Source organism: Centroberyx affinis, unplaced genomic scaffold (genome assembly GCF_046629955.1).
Source record: "Centroberyx affinis isolate AG114_WGS23_722 - 3 ecotype Tasmania unplaced genomic scaffold, CSIRO-AGI_Caff_v1 ptg001464l_1, whole genome shotgun sequence".
Lineage (NCBI taxonomy): Eukaryota > Metazoa > Chordata > Actinopteri > Beryciformes > Berycidae > Centroberyx > Centroberyx affinis.
This window is the reverse complement of record NW_027279933.1, coordinates 673372-700705: the sequence shown is the minus strand read 5'-3', so window position 1 is coordinate 700705 and position 27334 is coordinate 673372. Positions and strand designations below refer to the sequence as shown.

At 42.5% G+C, this 27334-nt stretch overlaps 1 protein-coding gene across 1 annotated transcript in view; it reads right to left on the bottom strand.

The window, feature by feature from the left end:
* The window catches only part of spred1 (sprouty related EVH1 domain containing 1), a 35334-nt gene extending 21073 nt beyond the window's left edge, over positions 1 to 14261 (bottom strand). Inside the window, exon 1 of the mRNA XM_071526798.1 lies at positions 13551 to 14261. Coding sequence (XP_071382899.1) covers positions 13551 to 13582 — 32 coding nt within the window. The 5' untranslated portion in view covers positions 13583 to 14261. The remainder of the gene's footprint in view (positions 1 to 13550) is intronic.
* Positions 14262 to 27334: the final 13073 nt, after the last annotated feature.

Here is a 27334-nt window from a genome sequence, read left to right as displayed (position 1 = left end):
AAGAACAGGAGGATGGAGAGAAAGAGGGAGAGCAAGAGAGAAACAGTGCTGTTAGTGACCATAATCAGTGGTAATTAGCATTTGCACATGAGCATAGCCGTTTAACTGTCAAGGCTTGCCATAACTGTAGAGACTTGTTTTCCAAATGATTATTCATTTTAATTTTTCTACTGGGATCATTCCTTTTTCAGTGTCTGGAAGCCACTCATCTCAAACCAAAATTTTCCAATGGTAAACTCGCACAATGTAGAACTTCACACGTGCTACTCAAAGATGATTGGTCAAAAGCCGCATCAATCATGCCGTTCCACAGACAGATTTGCTCACTTCACTGACTTTATGAATGCAGGGCTGCATTCACAATTATGTGTTATAATGTTGAGTGTTCTCCAACTCCTGTAACCCATTATATCACCGGGGTTACAAAGACATCATCAGAACCACACAGCCTACATGAAATATCAGCCCACAAATAATGCTGTTTAACCACAGCATGAGCACACTGTAGTACAAGTAGCCTAGATAGAATGGTTAGGAAGCTTGTAGTTAAGAACACAGTCCACAAATAAAGTAATAATATGACCTTTCATCAGTGGCGTTAAGTAAGACATTCGTCCATTTGTCCAGCAATATGAATGTTTAACAACAAAGTCAAACACATACCACATCACATTGGGCCTACTGAGATTCAATGAAACTAATGAACCAGTGGGGAAACTGGGTGGTTGCAGAAGCAAGTAGTAAAAATAATAAAACCAGTACTCAGTTCTATGCAAACATTAGATGAAGATCAACAGAGACGTTCAGTGATAAAAAGTGAACTAGCCTAAAATCTACAACCAAACAAAAAATGTAAGATGAACGAGCAAAGTCAGAAAGATTCAATTTTGGAATTAATATATTTGTTTGTAGTGTACGGTGTAACAGAATATTAGCTACTATTCCTGATCACTGCAGCCTGCAGTGTATGTTTAACCACAGTCAGAGGGTGAGTGACCATGTGGCCAAGCTCAAGCTCAGGCTCCGGCCCCTTCTGATTTCCAACCTTTCCCCTAAAGCAGGTAGTTTAAAAGATAGAGACCAGGCTACAGTGGGCCCTCTTTCCTCTTACTGACTTTGCTTGCTACTGCTATCCCATCCGCCTTGTTCTCCTGAGGATCACTTTCTCTCATTCTTCTCCCCCATCCACCCATCTATCTGTCCCTCAACCCATTTCTCTCTCTCCCTGCCTTCTTCTGTGCCCCTTTCTGTCCCTTCTCCAACAGTCAGATGTTTCCCTGATTAGATAACAGACACTCCACTGGGCCACCGGAAATGACAAAGGTCAGAGTGTGCTGAGGGCAGCGCTTTGCAGATCCTCCTGGTAACATATTAAAGACTGGGGAAGATCTGAAAACTGACAGAAAGAGGGAAAGAGAGGAAGGAATTTGACCGTGGGACGCCTCCCCGTGACACGTCGCTCTCTGGCCGGCGTCTGGGTTTATTAATGAAGATGACGTCACAGAGTTTGGAACGTTTGGTAAATAATTTCTTCTCCCCCAGTGGCCGAATGTAAAAGTGTTACTGAGATGACAGAGGGCAGTGTAGATGATTGAGAAATGGAATAAGACTAATATATTCTGCTCCAAAAGAGGAATGTCTGCTTCCTCTTCTTACTGCCTCTCCCCTCTAAATCTTACTACTCAAAATGGGTAGGCCTAACCTTTGGTCTCCTACCTTCCACACCCTTGGCCTACTCAAAACGGTAACCTTTGGTCTTCTACCTTCCACACCCTTGGCAAACCTTGATGCCCAGGTTATTGGTTAGCAATTTATCTATGAGCCAGTGAGCATTAAACTTGAGGCATTTTTTTTCCTTCACATGTGGAAGCCTATTTATCCTGGCTCCCTGGTAATAGTTGACCAAAGTTCCTTCTTAGGATTGATGACCATGGTAAATAACTCCAAAATAAATCAACCAACAAAACAGACTGCCTTTTTAAAAACCACACACTTAATTCCCATCCTGCGTGAGTGTGTGCGTGTGTGCCCACACACACACACACACACACACACACACACAAACACACACACACAAACACACACACACACACACAAAAAAGTGAGATTCTTTTCTGGTCATTCTAATCATGGTTGATTATGTTTATGATTGAATTTGAGAGTAGGGGAGTAGATTAGGCAGTAGCTTTCCCACTTCAAAAAAAAGTTTTTTCCTTGCATCTCTGCACAATTCTGCACTGTTTTGAATGAGAGGAGAATCTATCTACTAAACAAAATACAGCAAAAGTACATCAGCATGTATGTATATCCCTCAATATACTGTATATGACAAGAGTGGTTTTCTGTATAAATTACGAATAATACATTCAGCATCACGGCCACTTATCCTCCCATCCCCTTTGCTCTGCCCTGCAACTAGATTAAACCTATTCAAACTAACTCTTTAAATACCTTTCATTGACTCTTCCAATTTCTTTATAACCTCCTATCTGGAATGAAAACCAATCAAATGCTATGCAAATTGTTCACCAGCAACCAATCAAATTCCATGCTCAAAGTACCTCTGCAAATATTGTGCCAACTGTTTTAATAGGCTATCGTTTTTTAGATACTTGAACATAGGGCTGGGCAATAATTCAATATTATCTTTTATCGTTTTTCAGTGGAATCATATCGTGATGATATGAAGATATTTTGATATTGTGACACACATTTCTGCTGTCTAAATTGATGATGACAAGCAAATTATACTTAAAAACTCAGTTTTGTTTGACACCACACCTAACATTACCATTCAGTTCAATGAGATGAACATTAATTTGATTATTTAACGTGATTTTGCATACATGAACCATATCATGATATATAGCCTAGCTATTGATATCGAGAAAAATCCTTATGATTATCATGATACTGATTTCAACCATATCGCCCAGCCCTACTTGAACACCATAAGTCAACTAATCTTTTCTCTGCTAGTTGGCTGGTGGCTAAGCTAGCAACATGCTAACCTAGCAAAACTCAGGTGGCTTGCTACGGTTGTTTATGGTTGTACTACAGCTGCAAGAAGACACTAAATGGTGAGGAATAAGCTGTCAATGATCGTTTCATAATTTCATTCATAGTTTTATATCATGCCACTGATTTATAGTTAACTCTAGGGAGGGTGATTTGGCATGTTTCTGTCCTTGTAGAAAGACTTGAACCTTGAACAGCATGCACAAGTGGATAGATAACATAGTAGGCATAATTCAAGTGTCTGCCAGACAACTTTATGCTGCAACTATCTCAAAAGCAGTTTCTGTCTCACTTGCAGATTTTTGTCTTGTAGCACGGCAGCAGCATGCTACATTCAGAATCAGAAGCTCACAGTAGTAGACAGCTGTGTAACAAAGAATTCACACATGACTGCCTTAACTTAGTAGTTATTTAATCTTTTATATATATATCCTTTGTTTCTCTCAGATCATAATTGGAGCTGTCATGAACGGCATCATTAATCCCAAAATAAATAGATCTTGACCTTCTCATAACTCCTCACAAATCAATGCATCCAAAGAGTCCTTTGGTCAGATTGAATGGCTATGAAATCCTTCCATGATATTAAATTTGGTTGAGCTGTGCATGCTGCTGTCTGCCTGAAAGCTGATGCTATGCCAAACTGCCTATATTCATAGCAAGCTTTGCCGAGGATGCACACAAAGGCAAGTTGTTCTTTGCATACAACAGCCGGTAATTCTAATGAATTCTTTTTTTATTACTATTTAATATGACCAGAATTCCAAGGACATTGTCAAATAGTTTCTTGTGATTTTTTTCTGCTTGTAACACCACTGAATGAGCGTGGTGATGCAAAAATAAGCGCCTATTCTGTATATCAAATAAATAAAACAATGCATAGTAATACCATATTTTCTTCCATAGAAGCAGGACTTTCTTCTCAGTTTAATCTTTCATGCCTCAGAGCTGTTCTGATGGTGCCTGCCTATATTAAAAAATTAGCGTTGTGCACAAGAGCAAACACAGGCTTATCACCACTGTGATGTAGGCTTATGCTGACCTGCAGTGTTGACAGATGCAAGTAGGCCAAACTGACTGCTGCAAGGGGGCTAGGTCACAGCCAGTTTTATGATGCATACATTTAGCTCATACTTTTGGACAGTTTGCTCTCTCACATGCTGCCCCGGGCTTAGACAAGGGCAACTGGTCCTGGGAGAATGACAGAAACAACAACCATGACTAACTTCCCCCTAGCGACCTCCCAGCACCCTTCCTGGTTACACCTTAAAACACAGCCACAGAAGTAGAACGTAGACTTACACAAAAAAAACACAGCATCTTTGGGCAATATAGCGGGCAGTAAAAGAGGGAAATACTGCCGCTGTTGTACCCCTCTACGGCCCCCAATAAAGGATGCGGATGGTGGGTGCAGGAGGGGCTGTCAGTCAGGCAGGGGTCCCTGGGGCTAACAGAAGGCAGGCGGTAGTGTCGCTCAGCCATGACCAGGGCACAATGACCAGGGCCTGACCCTGCAGACCTACCATCACACACATGCCAGCAACCATGACACTCACAGGGAGGGGGGCTGAGCCCGGGAGGAAGTTTAAGTGAATACGTGCATTTGTGCATGTAACCTAAAATAACCCTTTCTTAAGAATGAAAGAAATGGCAACAACAAAGCACGAGGAGAGAGTACACATAATGGTAAATAATTAAAGTCAACAACTCTTAAATTCCACTTTATGAACCTGCAGACAATCAACTAACAACTAACTAACTATCAACAACAACTAAGTGTACTAGATCCTTTTAACAAAACCAACAGGCCAGGGACACAAAAGCGTCTATCCGCTTCTCTTCCTCTCCTTTTTATTAATATCTTTCCTTTCTTAGGGTAAAAACTCTGTTCCAAAAAGATATTTGAGCACAACCTGCTCAACACACACACACACACACACACACACACACACACACACACACAGAGACACACACACACAGACACATACACAGAGTCCAGAGCGGGATGGAGACAAAGGCTGGTCTCCACGCCCCTTGCTGGGAGCACACAGTCCACTGGACACACAATTGAGAGCGGAAGCAGATCAGCTGGCCTGGGCCCGCAAGCAGGAGAGAGAGGAGGGGGGAGGGAGACAGAGAGAAGGGAGAGAAAGGAGCCCCCATTCCAAATTATTCCAAGTTATTCTGCTGGATGACTGACTTCATTTCCGACCAAAAGCAGGAGAGGAAAACAGAGGGAGGGGTGTGAATGTAACGGAGGACCGCGGGGTGGGAGGAGGGTGTGGATGGGAGTAGGGTGGGGACCACGGTGACAGTCGACAGCTCCCATCCGCATTTAAATATGGCTCTTTCTATTCACAAAAAGGATGTGCACAGGCTTACCCTATAGGGTGTTTTTGTCATCAACACAATGGCAAATAAATGCATCATGTTTTGCTAAATTCCTAGGAGAACTAACAATATCTCACCACTCCAGCATCACAGAAGGTGAAGGCAAACGCATACAACAGATCAGCTTAACATGACTGAAATTATAGTCCAGCCTCTACTTCCTATAGTGACATAAACTCATTTTGAAGGTGAATACACTGAAAATTGGAACTTGTAGGGCCTTGTACACACACAAACACACAGTGGATGGTGTACAAGAGGGTGAGAGAAGAGAAGAGAAGAGAAGAGAAGAGAAGAGAAGAGAAGAGAAGAGAAGAGAAGAGAAGAGAAGAGAAGAGAAGAGAAGAGAAGAGAAGAGAAGAGAAGAGAAGAGAAGAGAAGAGAAGAGAAGAGGGGTGTGATGGGGGAAGCACGTGCGGGCCAGGCAGGCCTGGGCCTCGAGGCAGGCTGCTCCAGTGTGTGGTGGAGAAGGGGGATCCTGGGACAACCATTTCCTAAGCTGACAAAGTGGCCGTTTGTCTGCTGCTCCGGCCCATGGCTCACTGGGCTCCAGCATGCCATCATGCTCTGCTCCTGCCTCAGCCCTGGGCTTCCCACCCCCGGAGGGGAGGGGAAAGGGGGGAGTGAAAGAAAGACAGAAGGGGGAGAACAGGGGGAGGAGGAGAAGGAAGAGGAGGAGTGCAGGGGGAGAGAAGAGAGAAAGGATGTGGCCTGAGCCCTGGGTGTTCGCCAAGTCACCCTCCCTTCCCTCCTCTCCGTCTCCCCCTTCTATCCAACCCCTCCCCGGCTGCCTCTCTCTACACAATGGCCGCTTCTCTGCTGAAATTTCACGTTATTGGATCCCGGGCCTGGAGTTTTGTGCTCCCACAATGTCCAGGCAGTGGAGCATGCTGCAGGGGAGACACACTCTGCAAGCTAAAGGCTGGAAAACCATTCCTCCTTTCATTAGCATCAGAAAAGGGGAGAAAAGTCTCCCCCCCTTTTTCCATCCCCCCTTTCCTCCCCATCTCTCCCCTGTATCAAAACCGGAGGAAGGCTGTCAAGCTCGGTCAGGCTCCACTAGACCACTTTGGCTTCTAGGACTTTTGAGGGGGAAAAAAATCATTAAAAAATCATTGGGAAAATAAACACAAGCTACTTATCCCAATCGGATTCTATAGATTATCCTCCGAAAGGAAAGCAATCGCTAGGAAAGAGGGGGGGTGGAGGACGGAAGGGGAAAAAAACTGCTACTCCGGGTGTGACTCATTCTCTATGCTTACTAAAATGTCTGGGTACCTTCCACACTGGCTCGACAGCTGTTATCAAAGATAAAATACTGTATATTGTCATTTGCTTCACAGCTCTAGCCTAACCTAAAATACAATGAGCCTTGACGTCTTTAATGTAGACCTCTGCATCAATCCAAGGCTGTCATGATATAATGGAGTAAGAATGTGTGTAAAATTCATCAATTTGAATGCAACCAACAACTGATTAAAATGGAATCCACCATAATATTTCTAGTGTTCTCTAACAATGTAGGCGAACAAATGCAAAATGCAAGTCAAAGGGTTCGCTACAATGTGACTGCGCCTCATTGAGGAAATACATAGCATGCAATCTGGGACTCAACCGTCGATTCCAGCAGTGCATCTAATCTGAACGGTGCAAACTAGCTAGCCAATTAGCCACGGTTCAAATCCCTTCAATAACCGGTGGCAAACTCAAGGGCACAGACATACCCAAAACAAACACCAACATGACCTAACATGGATGCAGTGCAAATTATGACAGAAGGCCGCAACAAGACACTTTTGAAGGGGCTGTCTGTTAGCCATTAATAAAACAGCACTGATGATGGGAAAATGCCTACAGAAACACCAACAGACAGCCAACGTCACTAGCCTGCTATATTAGCTGCAGTGAAAACCAATACGTTGGCTATAGAAAGAGAAGTGAAAGAGAAATTTGCCCTATCTCCTCTCAACACCTCAGGCTGGTGGTGAGTCATCTCCCTCACAAGAACATTCAGCTTAGCTACCAACAGACTCAGAAAAAAAATGAACAAGCCTGCTCTGCTGCTGCACCGCACAGCAAATCTACACTTCAAGTTTACCACCATCCTTTATAGAAATACGACCTAACATGGAGACAAATTAACTGATCACAGTCCCTTCTGGTAGCATCAGTCACAGACAGCAGTTAGTAGGCCAAATTAGCCTGTAGCCCAAATCAAAGATAGACCTAAACCAGTATCATGAATGTCAAACTGCTCACTCAGACAACGTTTTTGTAACATTGATTTTCTGCCTTGCGCCGATGCTAACCAACCCCTCCATTACTGGATTGGGCCTGCAACCCCAACAACAATGTTCTGGGTGCCGCTGCGCCGTGGCACTATAATAAATCAAAAGAATCCCATATGTGTATCAAACGCCAAAAAACTATTCTCAAACATCAATCAAAGCCACATATTGAGATGATCTTAATTTGAACCGCAAGCATTTGGAAAATTAAAACCTTGCGCTTGCCATTACAGAAAAAAGAGGAACCACAAATTTGGACTGCTGCGGCGTCTCTGGTCTGCTTTGATGTGAAAGTAGTCCCCAGGGACCCAGGCTTCTAATCGTCATAGTTACTGCAGAGACTCTGAGACTGGGGGGGGGGGGGGGCCGGGAAACTGAGGGGACGAGGCGGCTGTCTAGCTGTGGGAGAAACCATCAAAACATCTCAGGAGCAAGCTGGGAAGAAGAAACCACCAAACCATGATGATGGTCCATGGCTGTTAAGAGAAACAGCTATGAAACAAGTTGTAAACTATCACAGCATGCCCTGTTGTTGAAAAAAGGCCATCATCGCAAAAGTGGCAAAACAGTAACATCATCATCATCATCATCACCACACTCTGGTGAGCTGTAAAAAGAAAAAGAAAAAAAGACAAACATTAGAAACCAGCCAACTACACTAGTCCATCTTGAAAATCAATTATGTTAACATTCAAGTAGGCTTCCTTGTCCATGTAACCTCGGCCCACTCTAAAATTTGGAAGAATCAACAAAGCATTTCCTAACCAATAAAAGCCTGATCCAAGTTCTAAAAATGGCAACTGGGCAGAACAAAATCTGATCAAAAAATTGACTGAGCAGATAAGCATCCTTTGTCTTATGGGCCTAAGAGATTATTCATCTTTCCTAGTTGAAAATTTGACTTATAAAATAGTTTATTTGATAAAACAAAGTTATGTTAGCTTAAATTTACTCATCTAGGATCCGGGGCGTATCTTTCACAGAGACAAATACACATGCCAAATGTTCCCAGAGAAATAAACACACAAGTGTGCGCGCACAGACGCACACACAGAAACCCCTTCCTGTTTTCAAAGCGTTTGGAAACTCAATCAAAGACACAAGGTTTAGGATTTACATCTGTGCCCTTTTATGTCTGTGGCCTCGCAGGAAAGAACCGTCTCAGCCCAGCTGCAGCAAAGAGCTCACAACAAGGCCCAGCCTTCATGCTCCCGCATGCAGCACAACTGAAAACAATATCCACAATTCAGACACTTAGTGCTAAAAGCACTTCTTAAAGGCATTGAGATATGGTCTGTGAACATCAGAGGCCCTCCTCGAGGAAGAAAAAAGACATGCCATGCTATCTGGTGTTGAGATAGAGAAAAAAAAACTTGGGAAGGTTTTTAACCTAGGCCTAATAGCCTACATACACAGCCCAAAGACAGAATAGGCCTACACTAGGACTTGATTGTCTTAGAAACAAGATAAATGGTTTGAAATATGCTCTAAATACACTGCTGACATTTACACCAGTTTATGTCTGTTCCTAAAATACTTGAAGAGGAAATGAAAATTATAAGAGGGAAGTGGCTCGGGTTTAAAATACACAGAATCCAGGCCCAAATCTGGCCATGGGAATGGAACAGTCCACCACATTCATACAAGGCCTGTTCAGTTTGTTGGCTTGTCTCAGTTACAGACTGTCCAAGTCCTTTGGTTTTATAGAGGATCATTGTCATTAATCATGCAAATACAACAGTCTCTAACAGAAGAAACAGACACTAGATCATAAATAGTGTGTACACAACGTAACTTCTACAATTATGCAACTGATCACCTATATACAAGTATCATATTCTAATCATGGAAGAGAGAAATCTGAACGACTCCAGTAAGAGTCAGAAGACAGAGAGATATTGTTTAATGCAAAGACACCTCACTTTCCACCGGATATATGATAGCCCAACACCTAATCAAATGTGAACACATGTCTAGAAACCAGTAGTAATTAGTAACTGACAAAATTAGCGTAGTCTTAGCCCAAGTCAAATGTTGTTACAAGTTTCCTTAAGCATATTTGTCAAATAAGATAACAAATTCCAATACAGTCTGTGTAGGCCACTGTGGTCACAAGCAATACTTCCCCAAAAGAATACAGAAGCAAAACCAAAGATGTGTTCGGCTCAGCAGGCTTTGTCAAAGGCAACATATGCCTATAGCCTAGACTGGGCCAGCTAGTAAAGCTACGTGTTCATGGAGGTCATATTCAACAACTGGTAATAACCCCAAATAATACTATCTATAAAAAGGTCCAGGAAATGATTTAGCCTAACATAAGGGCCACAGGATATAGGCAATTACCCAAGCCGTAAAGCACTAGCCTTAACAGCTGAAGTAGCTGTCTCCCTTTGTCGTCTCAGGACATGATGGGGGTTGTTTGGGAGGAATGTGTTTGGGAAGCTCGGCGGCAGGAATGAGGAGTGCAAAACAGCCCTCAGGTGATAAGATCACGACACCCACATTGGCAGATAAAACGCTGAGCTGTCAAATCAATCACACAGATAGGAAGAGGACACAGAGAGAGGAATCACTGACGATCACCTGACTGGCAACCAACAATACTAGAGTACTGCAGGAATCTAAAACAATGAGGCCTGAGCCTATGAATGTTAAATGGACTATAAAAGCAACTGACCTTCATCAATAACATGTATCAGGCCTCTATGAATTTTAGCAAAGTCATTCTGTAGGCTCATATTGACTAAACCGGCAAGACTACCTGTTTGATTTCTAGTTTCTTTGTAATAAGGATTGAGGGACGACAGAGAAGCCCTATTTGAGTAACTGTAACCTATATTATGTTTTTGGAATTATAAACTCGGAACGAGAAATTTGATCTGTTGGTTGTCATCACAACACAACACAGCAAGACACACGTAATATGGAAAAAACACACTTTTCACATGACAATCACTATCTACAAAGGCAGAACACCTAAATAAAGGTTAATTACAAGTAGGAAGACTAACAGCAGAAGGACACTTACAGACTACAGCACTCATTGAGATAAATATTTGAAATAAAATTCATGTTCAGCAGAGAAGCTGCTTGTGCAAACCCTCAATAAATCTCACACTCCCACGTCTTCCTGCATGATCATAGTTCTTGTCTGCAAAACTAGCATTAGCCTTACATCATACCACACTATTCACACCAACACACACCCCAGAGCGGACACAAACCAAAATTTGACAAGGCTCTATGTGTCTTCTATTCATTTCAACCTTGTGAACATAGTCGCGCCAAGGCCAAGTTATATGTTCTCAGAAAAGGGTGTGCTGTGTGTACACCAGCTTGGCTTACCACCTATCAATCAGGCTAAACCACTTTAGGACTATCTCGCAACACAACTTATGGAGATTTTCAAATGAAATGTTTACAATACAGGCGACAAAAGAGTCAAATACATTTTTCCCTCATTACACTTGTACACGGAAGTGAAAAGTCAAAACATTATCAGGGCTTATGCAAACAATTTTCGTCAATTAAACAGAAAGCAGTGAGAATGCTCATGATTTAGCAAATAGCTTAAAATATGAGGTGTCAATAATAGCCGTTATAGCAAAACAAAGAAAATGAGAAACTGCGCCATAAAAACTAAAGTGAAAGAGATCGATCTTTAAAGATTAGTCTATGACAGGAAAATGGAACAGCTCATTATGTCACTATATATAGGGGACGCATAATGGTGAAAAACATCTTGACCACAATTGCTGACACTCTCCACTGAGTAGTAAAAAAAAAAGTCAAAATGAAATCCTCTCAGAGAACAGAAAAATATCTGAATTCTTTGTGAGTGGCTTTGTCACCAGGAAGAGCATATTAAGGAGAGTGGGTCCAACAAAAACAAATGGCTCAGGCAATGCTTGGTATTCTGTTCAGTCCATGTCTATGAATCATACAATAACCAGATATGTGGTGGAATCATAGCAACGATGTTTGGATCGCTTTAGCCATCTTAGCTGCTGCCATCGTAAACCCACCATATAGCTAGCCTGTACACCACTGATCTGTAACCCATGGCAGTGGTTCCCAAAGTGGGGTCCGGGGGCTTCAAGGGGTCCCAGAGGGGGTTCCAGGGGGTCTCAGGAAAATCAAGAATTGTTTAATTTTAGTATTATATCACTCCCAACAGTTTAGCACGATGAGAAAATGTATTCAGATGACTATTCTAATCAGAGGTTTCACTCTCCCCACTGGCATCAAACAGCAATTATACACTACACTTCTACACTAAATCATAACTAATTACAAAAATCTGCTCTGATGGGGTTCCTTAGGACAAAATCTCATCAAATGGGGTTCTGGTGAAATGTATATCTATTTGGAGGCCCCTAATATAAAGAGTATGGAAACCCCTGGCATATGTTATATAAAACAACTGACATCTAGTTCAAGGACAAAGCCTCCATGCATTAAATCAATCAACCTCATAAGCGCCAGATAAATGGAATGAGGAAAACCATGGGTGTGTTTTGGACATTAGACCATGACAATGTGAACGGTTCAGAAAGGCATATGACTTCCTCTGTGCCAAATACATTATAAAAAAAAACCCTTTGAGAGAGTGAGGAAACATCGAATGAATAAAACACATACACGGCACTTATTTCAAGTAAACGATTGACAGGCACGTGTCTTTTTATATGTAATAGATTGAACAGTAAATACAGGAAATGTGATCATTGTGTGATCGTCGGTGCAATGCGAAACAGTGTACAGTGCTGTGAATGGGCAGGCAGGTACTTTATGAATGGAGGGGATCATGTGACCGCAGCACCTCCCGAAGCAGATATTTCTCACTGACTGTCAACAAGCGCACACAAGGGATCAGCCCATTAAAACAATACGAAATCGAGACTTAAAATGGGCGCAACGCGTACAAAAACACCTTACTTAAGAGATTACAATTGCAGTTACTGTATGTGGGTTCTGGGGATTCGGATGTCAACGTCTCCCTTTTTTAACATTTTTTTATGAATGGAGATTGTGATATGCAAATGAGTGTGATTGAGAAAAAAAAATGGCATCTTCAGCTTTTGAACGCTGACATTGCAGCAATCAGTTCGAAGGAACATTTTCACTGAAGGAAGATTGAAGATGAATACCGATATGATTTCAAAAAATGTATCGATGATGTTATTCAGACCAAAATCATGGCGGAAAAAAACACAGTTATATAGGTCTAGACTGTCAAAATAACGCTATCTGGTCATGATGTACTGACCAGATATGCATATGAAATTATATATAGACCGGAATATTAGTTATTGTTGTCTACATATCTACAATGAGTGATCTCATATAACAGCCTTATAACGGCCAATCTATACAGCAATAATACATATGCTGTGCATGTCATTTTCGGGTAAACTCTTTTATATGTGGGCAATCAAGATTATTCCTTTGAATGCCATGGACTATTTTGAATCCCCACAGCATGCATGTGATTAAATTATAACAGCAAACGGATAAAGAATGAGATGCATTTTTTAGTATGGGCCTATGCCATTGCTTGAGACACCGATTCTTCTTAATCACATCAAATAATCCATAGAGGGCTTATATAGTAGCCTTCAAAACTATCCAAACAAAAAGATAAATAAGGCTGCCTGTATAATTATTATTGTTTGTAAAGTAAGCTGATGAATACCAGCGTCTGTCGACGAGAAATGTCATTTACTGGGACAGTGATGCATAACGTTAGTTGATCTACCAGCCAAAGCGTGTAAAATCTTGAGATATCTGCTTATCATGGCAGTTTTGTGCTGTAAATGGAGAGAATGTAGCAAATGTAGCAAAAGTACTCACTCGTTGTTTGGATTTGTTGAATCTTCACTCATTTTTTTCTCACGGGGATCCAAATCCTAGCAATAGCATCGACGACGCAGTGACGGCGGGATAAAATACCACAAATATCACCATTTTCTTTCACATATGAAAATCACCCTATTTTGGATAATAAGTAAACGGTGTACAACGGAGCATGCCTAACTAAGCGTTCCTGGGAACACCAAGTGAGCTAGCCTAACGCTAGCTTTGCTGGCTGGAACTAACGTTAAATCGCGAGGAGGAATGACAATCGTTGATTCATTTTATCTTCCCTGGAAGTAAAATCCGACCAAAACAAATCGCACATCGGCGTCATCCTCTTCAACAAACACAGCTCCCGGATACTCAAAAATATGTATATATCCTTAAAAAATGTACAGATTGTTGTGCACTGTAACGTTTGGCAGGTTATTTATGGCTGGCTGTCGAGCATCCATTCGCCAACTTCAGGTCCAGGACAACACTTGAAAAGCGCTGTGCAGCGTTGCTCCGTCAACGTGTCCGAGTAATTTGCAGTAAAGGCATCCAAAGCAAGAGAAAATGTTCCAGTTGTTTTCAATGTTGATATTGACACGTAAAGTAAAAATATATAGACTTGAATTTTCCTTGAGAAGTTGGTGGACATCTGCTTTAATCGAACTCCATTTTCAACTCGGGGGGGAATGAAATCGGAAAACTGGGCGGATGTGTCGACCCTCGCTTGAGAAAATTAGATCCTTCCGCGACGTAGCAAAAACATAATGCGATTACGATAAAACAAGCTCTACAAGCATACCATTTGTAATATTCTCTCGAAGAGTAAAGCATATTGTATTACTATACGTTCCACTGAAATCATATGGCCCAAAATCGGAATGTTCCCTTCCAAAGTTGACCCAAAGTAGTCCCACTTCCCAAAAGAAGTTTCCCTTCAATCACGCATTGATACATAGAAGAGGGAAGCGTCTGTGTGATAGCACGCAAAGTAGAAAATAATCTGGAGGAAGGACTTAGTCTGTCACAGAGACACAACCATTAATAATTTCTGTTGTTTTCTTTCATTAAGCTGCTTTGCTGTGATCGACTCCCTCCCAACCGCTTTTAGAAATCTTTATCTGACACTGTGGGAAATGCTGTAAATGCACACAACCGGACTGGTGCAGCACGTGGAATTACATCAGATCCCCCTTCATGATTTATGTAGCTAAGGCCAAGGTTGCATTTGTATTCCAGTTCATTCATTGTTAGTCATATTACACATAAGCATGACTGCTGTGGCACCGGGAATTAGCCTACAATAAGTAAAAATTACAAATGTGATAAGCAATTTTATGAGAAATGGTATGTAAGATTCAGTTCAGAAAATAATAATAATGTGATTTATACTGAAGGCAAGCGTTGATATGGCAGATTGTGGTATTGGTTTGATAATAGCCTATTATGGTAGGCCTAAATTAAAAATTAAGCCATGATGATTAGCCTCCTTCACTAATAAGCCATAACCAGCAAGTTTATGAGTGAGTATTTATATATTGTTTGAGGGGTCTAGAATACATTGGTCTGGATGTCAATACTTCTGCCCCACCTCAAACACACACACACATATACAGTTCTCATATCTGAGTCCAGTTGTTGGATGTAAGCAGTTGTAACATCCCAAAAATAAAACAAACTAAAAAAAGTTGCCAGCAAACCCATGAACCTATGAATCTTATTTGCAGAATGTGTTAAAAGCCTTGCATGCAGAGCGAATCCATGGCCTGGTTGCATAAGCCTTAAATGCTATTGGATTTCTGTGCTGTGTGGAATGGCGAGAGATCGGGCTAAATGATTCTGCCCGGTTGTCATAGTGACAGTATGTTGTGTGAGAAGTTTCTTTGTATTTCACTGGCTCTCATACAGCTTGTGCCACAGCCTTATGTTGCAGCCATATAAAACATCCCTCTGTGTCATTGTATATAGATAGCCTACATGCAGGACCCTCATCATATGCAGACCTAACACACTGTAAATCTCCCTGGGTGTTTGATTAGATTTTTTCCCTGCTTTGACAAAGGGAGGTGGAGTTTTTCAGAGTGTCAGTGAATAGTCCTGCTATCCTCAGATACAATGGACCTTGATGAAAGCCTTAGAGCAAAGGTGAATTTTCTGTTGAGATTCTTTTATCAACAACAATATGGATGTCGCCAAACTTTGTGTATGCTTATTTAACTGTATGGTCTGTGTTTCTAAAAAGCACCACAGAAGATAATTGAGTAACCTTACAGAAGAGCTGTTCTCTGCATTTTCTTAAATGTGGCGACTTGTCTCCACCTCTTCATTTTTGAAAGAGTAGCTATTGTCATGATTAAACTGACAAGCCCAAATAAAGTGTGCCTTGTTTCAAATCAAGCTGAAGACACAATGACCAGCTTTGAATTTTACCACTAGCATGCTTCTATCCTTTAGAGTATTCAGGGTTCAGGAAGTCAGCCTTCTTTCTCATCTCACAAATATGGATGGCCGAGTGCATTTCCTGTGTTTTTCACACACAACATACTGTGCTAAAACAAGGCAACAGGATGTTTAGCTAACAGAGGCATCCCTTGACTTCCTTCACTAAGTGCAATCAGGGTCATCACAATTCTCTTGAAGACGGTAAACAAGCTAACATTTCTGTATTGCCAACATGAGACCACAGAATAAAGGATGTGTTTAGCTCAACACAAACCCCATTCAACAGAGTCCAACACAAACAGACCTGACTTGGCTCTGAGGAAGATCGTTGAAATGATATGCAGATCATGTCTGATATGATTTTAATTTAGTTGTGGTTCTTTACGTCACAAGACTGTTTTATTCAATGAGAGGATGTAGCCTATGTATAATTTTAAGTAATTATTTTAGAACCGACAATTATTTTACACACTTATGTTGCTTTTTACTTGGGGCTTGATTTGACTTGCTGTGCCACATTGAAACTCGAGTTTTTGACTTGAGATGTGAGTCAAGACTCGGACCTGATGACATGACGCTTATTTGTGACTGATGTAATGTTGACCTGGTTGTTTGGTCTTACTGTGACCATGTTTAAGTTGATATAGTTGACTGTAATGCTTATTCTGGGTAGTTGTCCACAGATAAGAAAAAAATAGAGTGTGATTACTATATAACAATACAAACAACAAATTAGAATCTGCATTGCAAATGCATTGTGGGAGATTCATGGACAAATAAACTTGTTTACAAGACAGATTGAGGTACGAGGTACTTCAAGCAGCACAGTGAAAACTCAGTGACTGCACCAAGGATAGTGGTGAGGGACAAATCAGTCCAGCTCATGGCAAAAATAAAACACGATCCCAAGGCAACTTCTATTCAAGGTAGCTTGGAGGATCTATTCCTTGGATCGGGCCGTGACTAGAATCAGGTGATGACCTCAAAGCGCAGGTGATGTGATCACCAGCTCCCAGCAGCACGGTCACAAGAGGAGGGAAGTGAAGGCCTCTCTTTGTACAGCCAGTATGGAAAGGAAACTCAGTGTCTGTGTAGCTGCAGCCATACAGTCTGCAGAGACCTCTGGGCGCCTGCTGAGAGAGACAGGAGATGACTGATGACAGCTTTTGGTAAATAATCTAATCTGAGGATCCTCTGCCTTATATTTGTTTTACCTCCCTCCCTTTTCTTGATTATTTAGTTTCCAACCACGTTTAGGTTGGGCTTGCCTTTCATCTTCTGTTGATGTTGTGGACTCAGGTTTCCTGAAGTGAGATACCTGTGGTAAAATGTTGTTTCTCTCCATTCTTAAAAACCACCTGTAGTGTCTCCAGAGAGGTTCCTCTCCAGTTTGCCGCGGGACTCATCACACAACGCAGTCAGAGGACTCTAGGCCATCTGGGCCAAGAGGCGGGGCTTAAACAAGAGGTGCTGATTTTTAAAGGCCTGGCAGCTGAACACAACAATGCATACCTATGATTAGTGTGGGCCTGGCCTCGGAAGCCTGCAACTGTTAGGCACGCTAATTGCAGGGTGGTGAGCAGAAAAGGTGTAGTGGCTGGAGGGAGAGGAAGTGTGAGGGCCTTCAGGCATGTTTGACTATGTGCTGTGTGTGCTCTCTCTCTCTCTCTCTGTCTCTCTCTCTCTCTCTCTCTCTCTCTCTGACTGTGCATGTATGTCTGCATATGACCCATGTGTAACTAAAGATTTAGGCATGAAATATTCCTTTAACTTCCTCAGAATACTGGTTCAGAAATCTTTGATGTTATTCAAGCAGCATAGTTTTTTTTTTCAAGAATGTCTGTGAAGAGAGATGGATGAGGATAACTAGATGAGTAAAGTGTGTCAGTCTTCGAGAACTGGTCTTGTGACCGTGCACAAGGATGTTGGTTCAAATGGAAGGTCATCATGGTTGTGATTGTGAAGCCCTTGAGAGAAACACTTCTTTGGGATTGCCTCAGCTCTGTAAATGGCTAGAATGTGAACTATGTGAGCATCCATAAACCACACTGGAGTGTGTTTTAGAGGGGGGAAATAAGTTATGTTCTGTGCTTTCCTGTGGAATGTTAAACCAGTTCACAGAATTAAAGTAAATGAAAGAGGGAAGGAAGATTTTGCTCTGTATCGCATTATGCAATTGTTCCTTATATTATATATTATGTTACAAGTTATCAGAAAAAGTAATTCACTCCACTTTGGAAATGCATTTGCTGTAATGTAACATGGTTTAAAACTAGGTCTTATACAGATTACAGTCAACACTGAAGATCTGCTGCACAGTAAATTTGTACCAGTCACTAACTACAGAAATAGGAAACAAAATTGGTTTCAGCCACAGTTGGCCTTTTCTGCGCTCTAGACTCTGTTACTTCCTATTGTTTGTATGTTGTGCGTGGGCTTGATTGAAACCTGATCTAGCTGGGGAAGCTGTGTTTAGGGTGAGGTGGACAGGCCTTTGTTGCTGCCTGAGGGGTGTTTATTTGGGCGGCTTCAGTTGGCTTCCCTGTAATCATCATCCAGCCCCACAGGATAGAAGGGATTAATGAATATGTTGGAGGGGAAGTTACAGATGACTGTTTACCATTCTCAAGGGGATAAGAAGGAACAGCATGAGAGACACAGGAGGAGAAGAAGTAGTTTGGGTACGTGTGTGTGTGTGTGTGTGTGTGTGTGTGTGTGGACGCGTGCATGCATGCATGTGTGGGTGTTTGTGTGCATGTGTGTATGTAAGAGGTAGAGAAGAAGAGAGAGAAAAAGAGCTAGAGAGGCAGAATGGTTTTTCCATTACCATGATGTGATGTTGATATTGCCATAAATATGAATTTGAGTAATTCTTTCTGAATATGCAGAGGCCACAAACACATCTAATTTGACTCATTGCACCACCTTCTGACTATACATTCTGTCACCATTTACATAACTTTGAAATGGGTTGGCCAACACAGTAAATATGAATCTGAAATAAATATGAATCAGTAGAGAATTACTCAACAAAGAGCTTCACTGCTTTCTTTTTCTGTGAAAAAGATAAATAGAAAGAGATTCATTTTCAGTGTGTGGCCCCAAGATGTTTCCTTTCTGCATCAAACGAGGAGGAATCAATGACCGAAAAACACTGAGTCAGGCATGACTCCTCATATTACTCTTTGGGAGAGTATTCAGATATTTTCCCTGTTTCAAAAGCATCCCTCCACTCAGAACCACCTACACACACATACACACACGCATGCTTTGCCATGAAAATCCAGTAACAATAAGTTGCCCTCCCCTCTTCAGCTGCGTAGCCCCCGTCCCCGTCCCCATCCCTCTCTTTCTCTCCCCTATGGCCTCCTCCACTTAATCCTCCCGCTCATCTGGGAACCACCAGCACCCCTCCATAAAGAGGCGCATTGTGCCCAGATTATTTGATTGTTTTCAGATGTTGGAGCTTTCCTACACAAAAGGGGAAGAACAGGGTTTGTCCAAAAGCCCTGGGCCGCCTGGCCAATGGATGGACAGACAGGGAGGGGGGGAAAAGAAGGGATCGGCGCGGGGCTCAGGGAGCGGACACACGAGTCAGGAAGTGACCCCTGCGATGCCAGATTACAAACAATGTGCTCTCTCAACTTCTGCAGTGCTCGCTGTGGAACGTACCACTGTTGCGGCAGCCAAAGGGGTGGCTTTAGCAGGAGGAAGGAAGGACGGCTTCAGCTCTCTCTCTCTCTCGCTCTCTCTCTCTCTCCTTAATGCCGCATCCATTCAGTGAGTGGCGGAGGGAGTAGGTGGGGTGGGGGTGGTCGGGCCAGGAAGGCACTTCACTGATGAAAAGTCGCCACATGGAAATGGATGAGAAGTGGGCTGGGGGGGTGGGTGGGAGCAGGGCGGGAATTGGCTCGCGCTACCAGCAGACATGAACAGGGATGTAAAGGGGAAGAAAGGGAGGAGGAGAGGGAGGAGAAGGATGAGAGGGAGGAAGGAGAAAAAGCATAAGGATAGCGATGGGGAGTGCAAGAATAGGGGAAGTAAGCGTAACGCCGAGGGAGAAATGCCAAAGAGTAATGGGTCTGATTCAGGGCTTCTCATGCATGGAGTCCCGTGCCTGTCAAATAGCATGTAACCAACAGCCTTTTCCTCTGTGTCTGATGGTGGAGTAGTGTGGAAGGGAAGCAGCGCGTTAACACTGAATGGAGCTTTTGTTCCAGGGCTGTTGTGCTTTTACATTCGACCGAGCCTGCAGATAAAACTGCCTTTGCATAAGGGGAGCATCAAAATGAGGTCTCCCTCCCTCTCTCCTCCATCCATCTATCTCTCCATCCCATTTTCCTGCCTCCTCTTACCCCCCTTTACCCCCTTTACTTGCCTGCCTCACCACTGAGAAGAGACGAGTGCCATCAGGCTCTTCACACGTTTGCTATGTTTGTTCACACAGATTACAAAATGTAGAGAGGAAAGGACATCATAGGAGAAACGAGATACCTGGCTTTTTCTATCTGATTCTTGTCAAGCTTAGAAAAAATAGAAACTGAGCAAATCTCGTGATAAATGAAAGGAAGGACCCGGATGGAGACACACACACACACACACACACACACACTCCACCCCCGTCTGCACTGTCATGTGTGACTCACAGTGCATCGAAGCACCGTAAGAACTTCAAAAAGAGGCTGGCTGTACATTCACCGTGTATTCAACCCCTGCTCTTTAAATAGCTCAGCCTCCTCCAAACAGAAAAATCCATGCATTAAAAATGACTGAATCATACATGAATTAAAGAGACAGAGAACATCTTTTCATGTAATGTAGCACACACAACAGTAGCACTGCACAGACAATGCTAGTTTGTGTTGGTTTAAGCCTACATACTGTAATGAGTGTATGGTGCATTCGTGGGAGTGGGGTAGCACATGCATGTGCATTTTGCATAGATATTTATATGTGGGTAGGTGTGCTTACGAGAATGTTTATGAGGTAGACTTGTATGCTTTTTCATGTTTTGTTATGCTGTACTGCTTTTTATTGTGTTGTTTTTAAAAGAAATGTGAAAGTATACACATGGTGGTAATGTATGATCACCTGTAAGTGCTTGTATGCACACATGGGTATGAATGTACATGCCTATACATGCTTTATGTGTGATTGAGCATAAATGTGTGTTTAGGTACTGTGTGTTGTTTGGCTAAATATGTGTGTGTGTGTGTGTGTGTGTGTGTGTGTGTGTGTGTGTGTGTGTGTGTGTGTTCTGGAATGCACCTGGCCTGATAGGCAGGCAGTGGAATGCTGAATACTGTCTCTCGCCCAGGGAGGCAGGGCTGGAATGTGGCCCAGGCCCTATTCTTCTCTCCACTGCACAGCCCAGGAGAGCTGCAGGTTCAGGCACACACACACACACACACACACACATGGTTGCACATCCACCACTGGTTCTCCTTGCAGCCAAGGTTCCACGTGCACCTGTGTGTCTATGTGCATGTGTGTGTGCGTGTGTGTTGATAGGGATGGAGGGTGGAAGGGGGGGTATGAATGTGCTTTCCTGCTTGCCCATGAGTGTGTGTGTGTGCTTGGATGAACAAACTTCTCCGGAGTGCAACCTGAGAGCAATTAATTTTTCCTTTGGAGCAGGAGCTGTGTAATTTTCATTGCTTCACGCATTGTTATTAAGTCGTTCCATGGTGCTGCAAATTCCAACCAACAAAGTGAGCTTACTGCTCCTTTTAAAACTTGCCAGATCTGCTGCCCCTTCATTTCAACCCCCTCAAATCCCAATACTCTCTACTGAAGGTCTAGTTCCTAACATACGGCATCTAAACAGCCCATTCAGTGTCACATAAAGTTATTCAGCGGAGATAACAGATTTTGAGTGTGTGCGACCTCTGACACCACTACATACAGACAAATTTTACTCTAGACACTTACAACTAATCACAATATTGTATCTGCATGCACAAAGCTGACCTTAAATATATGATAAGTTGTGTTAAACCCCTCTAAACTCTCCAGGATTTACACAATTGCCTGCGATTTGATAAGCCAAAGTTGGTACCATAACTTCTTTTTAAAGTAAACATGAATATAAACTTTTTTCAAAATAAAAAAGGGAGAGTTTTCCGCTCTTTTGCTGCTGTGGTGTGCGGTGTATGGAACGCTATCCATTCTCTGCTTGGCCCTGGGAGCCCCCTCTGGCCTGAGCTCACTACATAGCACTCAGATCAAAGAGTTAATTAAAGAGCCTAGGAAGTATGGGGGAAGTTGGCCTCTATGGTTTATATGTCTGTCACCCGCCAGCACACATGCAGACTGGAAAACTAGGCCTCTTAATTGATCAGGAGTAATTAGTCTGTTTCCTACAGCGGGTAGAGAGTTTCAGGGTCCTGACAAATTTGACTATCGTGATGAAGTTCAGCCCTCTAAGGAGCCAAAAGTATGAGAAGATGTTTGATGAATTTGCCCAGAAAATGGATTCAATTTAACACAACTATTATTCATTCCGGTAAGCGTTATCAAAAACCACAGCAGTTTGGTTTCTGTAAGTTTGGCCGCTTGAGAGTGAGAATAAGGGGTGGACAGAAAATACCACAAAACCAGTCGTGTGCTTGCAGTCAAAGTCCCTTGATATGATTTCAGAAAACGGAAGACAGCAGTTGTGCACTTGAAATTTTCTCAAAGTTGTGTTTCATTTTTTAGAGGAGCTATAAAAAGAAAAGGTCCACATAGTGCCGTCATTCAGGGCCAATTTACTGCATGGCAGTCTTGAGACTTGCAGAGCCAATTGATTTTTGCATCGCTTTTTTGATCTCTTGCACAGCACCAGGATCTCTGGATTTGTTTTCTCAAATGGGACAAATAAACAGGGTCTATCTGTTTATTTGGAATGGGGAGAGGGTGGGAGAGTTGCCGAATATAAGAGAGTGAAACAGGAAGAAAAGAAAAGGAAGAGAAAAGGAAGGGAGGTGGGTGAGGGTGAGGGTGAAAGGAAGAAAGCAGGAGAGGAGGGTGGGGGTAAAAGGGGTGGGAGTAACTCTACTATTAGAGCCTGTTGCATTGACTCTGACCGTGGCCTGAAAGCCAACTCAAAGCGCTCCCATTCACACTGAAAGTGGCTTTATGTGGGCTGACAGTAGCACTGGGCTGTATGACAGAGCCTGGTGTCACACAGGCACAGCTTCCTCGACACTGTTGCCTGCTCTCTCACTCCATAATGTTGATGCTTTTTACATGTGCAAATTTCATTGTTTGTTGTTCATATGTGCATTTGTATAGGCCTACTGTGTGTACATGTGTGTGTGTATGTGTGTGTCTGCACATGAATGAGGCTGTATGTAGTATCACCAGCTTATACATGTATGCAATTGTACCTGAGCTAGCTTGCTTTTATGCACTTGTGATGGATTGTTTGTGCATGTGAAAGTGGAAGGGGATCACGTGTAACCATGTAGGTGTGTGAATGAACAAGCAGCAGCCCTGTTGCTAGGTGAAATTTGAACCACATCGTTGTCAATGCTTTCCTGTGGTCTATACTGCCCCCAAGGGGATGGAGATGGAATTGTAAATATTGTTCATATTGTGTTAATGTTTAACCCAAGTCTGTGATCCAGACCATTTTAGTCAAGTCCTTTTACAAGAGTGGTGGGCCAAGTCAAGTTTGAGTCAAGCCCAAAGGCCAAAGAGAGGTTGATCTCAAGCCATGGCTAAGTAGTAGACCAATAGGCCTACCGAAATAGTGGGCAAGTTTCTTAAAATTATTATATAACTGACATATTATTTATTTTTCTACAGAAATAAGAATGAAGTTGTGGGTGGGTCCATCTTCACCCAGATGTTCTTTCAGTGTATTTGCATTGGACTTGGGTTTCAATATACAATTTGACACAAAAGTATCCAAGACAAGCCCAAGACCAAGATAAATTTAGTCAGAGTCTGAGGCAAAACCCAACCTGACCAGATTCAAAAGCCACAGTCCTAGTTGCCAATAGATTCTTATTTCTCAACGTTTCTTCAGAAACACCATAGCATTGTGAAATAGGGGTGCTTAGTTAGCACCCTCTTGTGGTTGATGATATATTATCTGAGAACCTGGAACTTGTCAAATTATGTGACGTATTTCCTGTTTGAAACTGGTGTGATGCACAGCAGCACCAGGTTAATACTATGATCCATTTGTCATATTACCTCAAAAGGGAATTGGAGTGTTAAAGATATGTGAAACACCAAATAAACACAAAAATAACAGCTCAGTTTCATTCTGTAATGGTTCAAATGACAGGAATGAAGTTCAAAGCCCTCTTTCTTACTGACTCCATTTTCCCTCTTAAGGGGAGTAAGAGGTTCTCAAATTCTGGTTATTTGCTAAAAGTTAGCATGACTATTTTGGTCAGAGGTTTCACTCTCCCCACTTACAGTAGAGACCAAACATTTTGGATGGGTGTCCCTGGTACAAAACCTTTATGAAATGGGTGTCTGTAATTTATCTATCTGGCATTCCTTGACAAGAAAAGATTTGCGCACCCTGGCCCTGGCCAGACAAGAATGAATAGCAAAGACAAGGATAAGAAGCTTAAGCTGGACTCAAACCCAGGACATCAAGAATACATGGTATGTGCCATAGACCACTGAGCCACCAGGACATCCAACTTCTTTTGATCTTTTGTTTCAGAATTGTACTTAAGCCATTAGATATTATGTCAAATGTGTCACGGAGGACATAAGAATGGATGAGGCCTCAGGTGATTATCATATCATATATATCATATATATACTGTATATCATATATATCATAAGATTAACCTGTCTTATATAATTGCCATTTGGTGTGCTTTTATTTTATTACAGAGAGACAGACAACTGTTGTTGTACCAAGTGTTTTCACACCTCCTTTCCTCTCCTCCCTCACTACCACTCCTCTCCTACAGGAAGTAACTTGGAGGAGATGAGGGGAGAAATGGAGTGGAGGAGAGAAGAGAGCGAATTTATTTGCTACTCCATCATCAAAAATGGACGTCTACTACTGATGAAGTGACCCTATCATTACTGACATACACAATATGCTTCACAATATGCTTCATGACCAATAAAAGTTTTTCTGCATATCCAAAATATGTGCCCATTAACCTGCAGCTGCTGACATTAACTAGTAGCATCGCAAGTTATGAAATATCACTGACTGTAATGGTAACTGTAGGTTATGTCAACTGTGACTCACATTATGAGCTGGTGATTGCCATGGTTTTTCAAGTTTTGCCAACAATGTCATATTGTGAGGTCACATGCTGTTAAAGGATAAATCTTTTTTTTTCTGTGTGGTCCAGTGGTCTAGATAAAAAAAAAAATAGGGAGGAAATATGGAATGGATTTAAAGGATAATATCAGTGTAATTTTATTTCCTGTCACCATTAATGCCTATTCAGTTAGAAAAACATACAATAATTGTGTATTTTAAAATTATGGATTACAATAGTCAAAGCAGCAGTAGGCTATGTTTCTGCAAGCTGTCTGAAAACAGTGGGAGCCTATGACTGGGAGGTAAGGCAAACCTGCAGCAGAACAGACAGTAGCAGCTTCTGACTGTGGAAAATACATTGGTGGGTTTAGACCTTTCACAGGCATTAATGGTGATAGGAAAGAAAATACACTGGTATTATCCTAGCCCAATAGCCCAATGTAAAATACTGTTCCTCATGCAACAGCTTGTTATGTCAATGTTTGGCAATGTTAGCCAGCTAGTTAGCATAGCAGGCTAGCAACTGTAAGTGCAACTTTACATTTCAAATTTCTATGCTTAACCATTTACCACAGGTGTTTAAGTTTAAGGTCATGCAATGCTGAAGATTAATCTTAAGGGTATATTGAGGATTCCAAACATGGTAAAAGTAATGCGGTGTAGCATTTACAGTGTATGGCACCATGTTGCTGTGACATCAGATAAGAGCATCTTGGAAAACTTGGGGTTGAGAAATCTAGCCTGAGACGTTGTTGTATATCAACGTTTTGAAGTTGTATTTCCTCAAATGTTTGTTCAACACTCTGAAGTCCAGGATAGGATGTTGGGAATCATCCTTCTTAGGGACCAGAAAATAACAAGAATAAAAGCCTATTGGCATTTATCTCTGGGAACCACATGTATTTCCCCTATTTCCAATTTCCTCCTCTAATACATGGGCTGAACTCTCTTTGGTTTGAGACCAATTGACTCCATTAAAACGCGGGGGTTTTACTGCAACCTGGAGTCTGTAGGCTTTGGCTATTGTAAGTAGCACCCACTCACAGGCTAAGGTAGCCTGCAAGGCTTGAGTGTGGCTTGTGAGTGTCCCTGCTGACTTGGGGCACCACAGCCATGTTGAAAACTGGAGCTGGGGCTCCACCCAGTGGTGAAAATGGGGATGGTTTTATGTGTTGTAAGGACTTTTGTTTTTTCAACACACTGTTTTTTTTTTAAATTTTGGGCATTTCATGGCAGATGCCTTTATTGAAAACTTCAGGATGGTGTTGTACAAACTGTGAGTGGGGAACACTGTTTGTGCATTTGAACACATGTAGTCTCTCTCCAGGGGACTTGAATTCTCTGCAGGGTGCTGGGAGGGGAGACTGTGGCTAGGTGGCATAGGAACTGGTGCCCTGGCCCCAGCGAACATGCAGAGGGGTGCCCTTGGGGTTAGGGCTGTCCCCTGAACAAAGAGTGTCATCCTCCTCTACTTATCGTCGCACCGTTGCGGTCAGAGCGGGCCATAGAGAGCCTGGCCTGGCTCAACAGGGGTGCCAGCAATGTACTTTGCGTGTTGTCGTGCAGACCAGAGAGATTGAGCCAGAGGGCTCACTTCCCGGATACAGACAGCGCCGTGGAGCGACCATATGGACAGACTGATAGGAGTTGTGCAGAACCAGGTCATTGACGGTGATGATCTCCTGTCACTGCAGGGAGGGGTTACCCTTATCCAGCTGTTTCCACAACTCTTCATTGAGCTCATCCTGGTAGACAGAGAGGAGAGAGGAGATGTTGAGGGCCCAAACAGCGATGGCTGAGGCCCTGTAGGAAGCCTGGTGAATGGAGGCCACGAAACAGTCCATCTTATTAGGGAGGGTGGGCGGCTTTGACTTTCAGGATGGAGTGGGTCATGCACCAGGAAGTCCTGGGGGCTCAGATGCGGCTGACGGAGGTACTTGTTTCACAGATTCAAATATTGTCCGTCATTGATTTGTCTCTGGCTAACTCCTTCAAAACAGATAGAATTCAGGTAGCTTGCAGTGATGCACTTGTAGCTTGCTGTTGTTGGTTAAGTACATGGCTGAATTTTTCGTGCTCCACTCATAGCTTGCTGTCTAAATATCTGTTTTTCTGT